At 39.0% G+C, this 6,000-nt stretch overlaps 1 protein-coding gene across 1 annotated transcript in view; it reads left to right on the top strand.

Annotated features, from left to right (window-relative positions):
- Positions 1-2,971: 2,971 nt before the first annotated feature.
- Positions 2,972-6,000, top strand: part of VPS45 (vacuolar protein sorting 45 homolog) — a 66,650-nt gene continuing 63,621 nt past the window's right edge. The window contains exons 1-2 of the mRNA XM_027534729.1: positions 2,972-3,166; positions 3,802-3,936. Of these exons, the coding sequence (XP_027390530.1) occupies positions 3,074-3,166; positions 3,802-3,936 (228 nt within the window). The 5' untranslated portion in view covers positions 2,972-3,073. The remainder of the gene's footprint in view (positions 3,167-3,801; positions 3,937-6,000) is intronic.

Raw genomic sequence — 6,000 nt, 5'->3', positions numbered from 1 at the left:
GTAATATGTATGTTTCAATGCCATTCTCTCAAATCATTCCACCTTCTCCTTCTTCCACAGAGTCCAAAATCTGTTCTTGATATCCATAAACACCATATTTTTTAATGTTCTGTTTTCCATCGTTAAAGCACTGATTCCTTGAATCTAGTAAAAAAAATTTTCAAATAAAAGTTTATAATTAATATAATCATTTATATTTGAATATTGTTATTTTTTTTCAAATTTGAAGTTTTTATCATTAAATATTTGTCTTATTATGGTTTAGTTACACCCTCAATTGTTTAAAATAGAAGTAAGGTACTTCATGGGCTTCCCAGCTGGTGCTAGTGGTAAAGAACCCGCCTGCCAATGCATGAGATACAAGAGACAGGGGTTCGATCCCTGGGTGGGGAAGATCCCCTGGAGAAGGACATGGCAACCCACTCCAGTATTCTTGCCTGGGAAATCCCATGGACATGAGAGTCTGTTGGGCTACATTCCTTAGGGTTGCAAAGAATCAGAGAGGACTGAAGCGAGTTAACACACACACGAGGTACTTCATATTAGCTTCTGGATTTGCCATGTCTTGCCTACAACAAAACAAGTCACTGGGTTTATGCTGGAGACGATCATTCGTTTCAGTCCTATTTTTAGAGGGACGGGAATACAAAAGAAGTTCTTAATCTGGAGACACTTAAAATGGCTCTTTTAGTTTTCTTCAAAAAGGAAACAGGCTGCCAAACTTCAGGATCATTACAACATCCTTTAAATATATATCTTGTATAAAATGTTTACATTCTATTAAATACTGTATCTTAGCCACATATAAAATAACACTGCCACTGACATCAGGGGAATTTCATGGACAATGGAATGAGTCAGTAAGTCTTGTCAAAATAGGCATATTCCTCCCCCTCTAAAACGTTATAATTGTCTAAATATAAATACTTAAACGGATGCAGTGTCCATGTATTACTTACAGGTTGACAATTGTCTAAAAAAAGCACAAAGTTCATAGACAAGCCTTTCTCTTCTTGTTTCTTCTGAAAAATGAATAAAATGGAAAAAAATCTTATACCACATTGAAATTCAAATTATAGGTTGCTATTGTTCAATTGCTAAGTCATGTCCGACTCTTTGTGACCTGGTGGACTGTGGTCTGCTAGGCTCCTCTGTCCGTGGGATTTTCCAGGCAAAAGTACTGGCATGGGTGGCCATTTCCTCCTCAGGGGATCTTCCTGGACCAAGGATTGAACCTGCAGCTCCTGCACGGGCATGCGGATTCTTTACCAATAAGCCACCAAGGAAGTCCAAATTATAGATAAGAAAAAACAAAAACCAATGACATGAGAGAATTTTCAACTAGTGGTAACTTACAAGATCTGCAGTCACTTTTTTCATTAACAATTGTTTGCTGTTTTCTATATTTTAAATTGTATTATACTTTAAGTAAAATATTATATTTAAAAATTCAAATAACATTTTAAATAACAATTTTTAGATATTAAGATTTTTCTCATTTGTATCCATTTAAAGATTCGTATTTTCACTTTAATATAACTTTTCTTGCAAAATGTACATCAAAAATAGAAAAGAATGCCAAAAGGGAAGTTTTATTATGCGGTAGAAAAACTGAAAAGGAAAGAAACTTTAGAGGTGACAAAAACCTATGATATTTCAATGGGTTTCTGATCTCCTGTAAAGAACTTTAAAATTGTATACAAAGCTTAATAAAATAAACTTAACAGCCAGATTCATGTTAGCGTGCTCCGGGTGTAGTTTTAACTGTACACTTCCCCCAATAGAATGAAAGAATAATGATTTGGTGACATTGAATGTATTGATTAAACTGTGAGCCCAATAAACACTGGTTACTTTTTTGGTAGAAATATTTACAAGCAAATTACAGTCACTGATTTCTTGCAGTTGTTTCTTGATATGTTCCTGATTTTACAATTCCCCAACGCAAAGGTGCAGAAAACTAGTATTTACCTTCCTTTATGAAAAATGGCATGATGGAGAGAAGACTCGCAGGGTATAAACACAAAGGCAGACATTTGGAAATTGATGGCTTTAAGATTCATTTTGTTGTTAAGTTTTTGTCATTTCTTAAATAAAATTTTTGAGTTTTTCCTTAAAATCCCAGCGCTTCTTTGTGTTAGCCCAACCAAGTACATGATTCCTACCCATTTTTGACCCTGTTCACTGCTCCTGCCCGCAGTTTCAGCATCACAGGTCCCCGGTATCCTGGGCGAGTTGAAGCCCACGGAGTCTAAAAACCCAGGGCCCCCAAAACTGGGAGGTTCCTGGCTCTGTTGGACCCACAGCCTGAGAGTTCCAGCGGCAGACCACAGCTCCAAGCTCTCCTAGGGGATGTGAGACCTCTCCCAGAATATCCTGTTCCTTTTGTTCGTTTGTTCAACAAACGTGTTGAACTCCCGATGCCCCTCAGTCTTCGGAAAATCATTTCGGGCCTCACTTTGCAGGGCAGTGTCCTCGCCTTGTTAATAATCCAAAGAAGCCGCGGAAGACGAATCTCAGGCACTATTTAGCAGATACTACCAAACGCTGCCCCTCCAAGTGCCGTGAATCTGCGAGGAACATAAGGCCTCCTCCCTTCCCTTCATCCTTCACTACCACCCAAGAAAGCGTTAATGGCAAAGAGCGACCACGGCGAAGCTCTGCCGTGAGTGCATCCGAGCCAGCCTTATGCCAAGTTCCTGCACACCGCGAGGCGCCACCTTCTCCCCAAGCCAGCAGAAGGGTTGGCAAGCCGCGGCCAGGCCTCGAGGCTAAGGGAGGGGAGGGGTCTGAGCATAGAGGCCTCAAAAACCTCCGGGCTGGAGGTGGATCGAGAATTACGTGCGGGATTGGCGGGGTATCTCTGCTGAATTCGTCCATTCAGTCGGGAGGCTGGGTTCCCCGGACCGCGTAGCGGAACTACAACTCCCGAAACCACTGCTGCCCGGACTTCCGGAAGCCCGAGCTGGCCGGGGAGGAAGTTGCTGAGACCCGGCCAAAAGAACGGGGGTTAATTTAGAAAGAAAAACGGGGGGTGGGAAGAGCTATAGGGCTAACCTGTCAGTTCGCCACCATGAACGTGGTTTTTGCTGTAAAGCAATACATTTCCAAAATGATAGAGGACAGCGGACCTGGCATGAAAGTACTTCTCATGGATAAAGAGACGGTGAGTTTGCTTTTGCTCAGTGTTTGGGGGGGGAACCCTCCTCCCTTGCAATAGCTGGTCCCATTCCAGTGTAGGGTTTAGCATCTAATTAAAGATTTGTAAGTTTAGCATGGAACTGAAAGGCTTTATAAAGCTTGCCTAGATGGTTTTCACTCTGAATGATTCTAACCACTGCCAGAGAGTTTTCTTGTACCCAAAACAATGGATTGAAATCAGAAATCTTTTTCTAAATGCCTCTGCCAAGAAATGATATATAAGACAGACCACTGGTAAGACTTTGGGATTGCCCTGTTGTTTCCACTCAGCGTTGTGTTTTTAAAGTAAAGCTATTAGAGCTCAAACTGAGATGACAGGTTATTATTTATCGGTCACAAAATTAAAAAAAAAAAAAAAAACTCTTAAGGTGGTGGGAAATTTTTTGTCAATTTATGGGTTGTCCGTGTTCAGAGAGAGCATTTCATTTTGGTACATTACTTATTATTTTAGATGCTCAGTAAATGTTATTACATATGTTAGTATTTAAGTTATCCCAGTAAGTAGTATTAATGAAAAAAAATTTTTTTAAGTCTTAGGTATTGCTGCTTATTTTTATTATTCTGGACTAGCATAATATTAGTTAATTTTTTTCTTTACAGACTGGCATAGTGAGTATGGTATACACACAATCAGAAATTCTCCAGAAGGAAGTGTACCTTTTTGAACGCATTGATTCTCAAAATCGAGAGATCATGAAACACCTGAAAGCAATTTGTTTTCTTCGACCTACCAAGGTACTACATAAACAGCTGCATCTGCTTAGGCAAATACAGCACACACTGTGATCTAGAAGTATTATGAAGACAAAATAAATTTCTATTATCATCGTTTGTGGCATCATAATTATACTGGCTTATCAGTTATAACCATGACTTTCCTCCTTTCCATATCTCAGTCACTCCTCACAGCTAGATTTCCTTCAAGATGTTTTGTAGGTTCTTAGCTACTTGCAACGCCGCTAACTGCCCTGAGACCCACATCTCTTTATTCTGAATGAAACTCCACACCTATCACACTGAACACCATTACCATTTAATCTTACATACTTATGTCAGTGTTTTGAGTCTTTATCATTTTATTCATATCTATGTTCAGGAATCTTTAATGGCTCAATTTTACTTCCCTGACATATTTAGTAGCCCTCAGGGCCCTCTAGCTGGCCTGGTCTGCCCTTAGGTATTCAGTCTTGTATGTCCTGTCTCTCTCCTCCACTGCAGCCAAATAGGCCTTTGTATGATCCTTCTACATGCTCACTCCTGCCCTCTGTTTGTTCTTTTCTCCTAATTAAAGGTTCTTTAGCTTTCTGTTGGAGAAGGCAATGGCACCCCACTCCAGCACTCTTGCCTGGAAAATCCCATGGACGGAGGAGCCTGGTAGGCTGCAGACCATGGGGTCGCTAAGAGTCGGACACGACTGAGCGGCTTCACTTTCACTTTTCACTTTCATGCATTGGAGAAGGAAATGGCAACCCACTCCAGTGTTCTTGCCTGGAGAATCCCAGGAACGGGGGAGCCTGGTGGGCTGCCGTCTATGGGGTTGCACGGAGTCAGACACGACTGAAGCAACTTAGCAGCAGCAGCAGCCTTCAGTCATTTTTCGTCCATTATCTTCTAAATCTAACTTGAATCCTCCTTTAAAAATCCTTTACTATTTCTGTCTTATTTTGTATATTCTCTTGTTTTATATTTATGTTCTTAACTCCAGTGCTTGTATATTGTGTACTTTCCAAGATGCAAATCTGACCATGTCACCACGCTTGAAATCCTTGAATGATTTCTCATTGCTTTTATGATAAACACACAACTCCTTCTTAAGTGTGGCCTGCAAGGCCCTGTATGGTCTAGTTCCTACTATTTCTGTAGCCTCATTTCAAACCATTCCCCGTTTGGTCTTAGCCACACTATTCTTTCAGTCCACTATTCCATCATGCTGCAGGACCTTTGCACAGGTTTCTCTGTTTACCTGGACCATCTTCACTCCATCAAGCAAATCTTATAAGTACTTATAGCACCATCTTCTCCAGCCTATTACTTGTCATGGTTGAAGTCTCATATGGTTTGTATGATTAATTAATATGTCTCATGTACCAGCAGTAAATTCCAGGAAAGCAGAGATGATGTCCATATTTTCACACTACTATGTCCCCAGTGTCTACCACATAGCAGATACTCAATAAGTAGTTCTGAATTAATTAATATATCAAGTAATTCTTTTGTTATAGTAGTTTCCAATTGTTTCTTATTAGTCATGAAATTTTGGTTCTGAGAGGGGTTTTAAAGATAATTTAGTCCATCATTGCCGAACTTTTTTTATTAGAGAAGCTCTTTCACAGCCTTATGTATATGTTCTCTCAAGCTCAAAATGTGTTCTTAGAAACAATTTTTCCTTAAGATTACATTTAAAGTTAATTTTTAATATAGTTTAAAATTTAAATGACAATTTTTAAGGTCTTTTTTCCATTTAACAAGCAATATGTATTGCTTACATTACTTTTCATTCTGTAAGGAGATGTATGGTTTTTTAACATTCAAAAATGATATTTTATATCATGTATAGTTTGGAGATCAACTTTATACTGAAATTTAGCCATATGTTATAGTTTCAAAAGCAGATAAAACCTTCATTATGATCTTACATAATTGGAATTATGTTTTGACCATTTGAAAATCAGTTGTTTTTTATTTCTAAATTTCATGTTTTATTTTTAAATAATGCAATTATACAAAAGGCCTTAGCCTACCATGTATAAATACTTCAGAAATACTGTAGTTCTGCCACCTGTGGTCCCAATAAGTTAA

This window comes from Bos indicus x Bos taurus, chromosome 3, assembly GCF_003369695.1.
Source record: "Bos indicus x Bos taurus breed Angus x Brahman F1 hybrid chromosome 3, Bos_hybrid_MaternalHap_v2.0, whole genome shotgun sequence".
In the NCBI taxonomy this organism is placed as follows: Eukaryota; Metazoa; Chordata; class Mammalia; order Artiodactyla; family Bovidae; genus Bos; species Bos indicus x Bos taurus.
The sequence above is the reverse complement of the archived record's forward strand: the minus strand, read 5'-3'. Positions and strand labels throughout refer to the sequence as shown.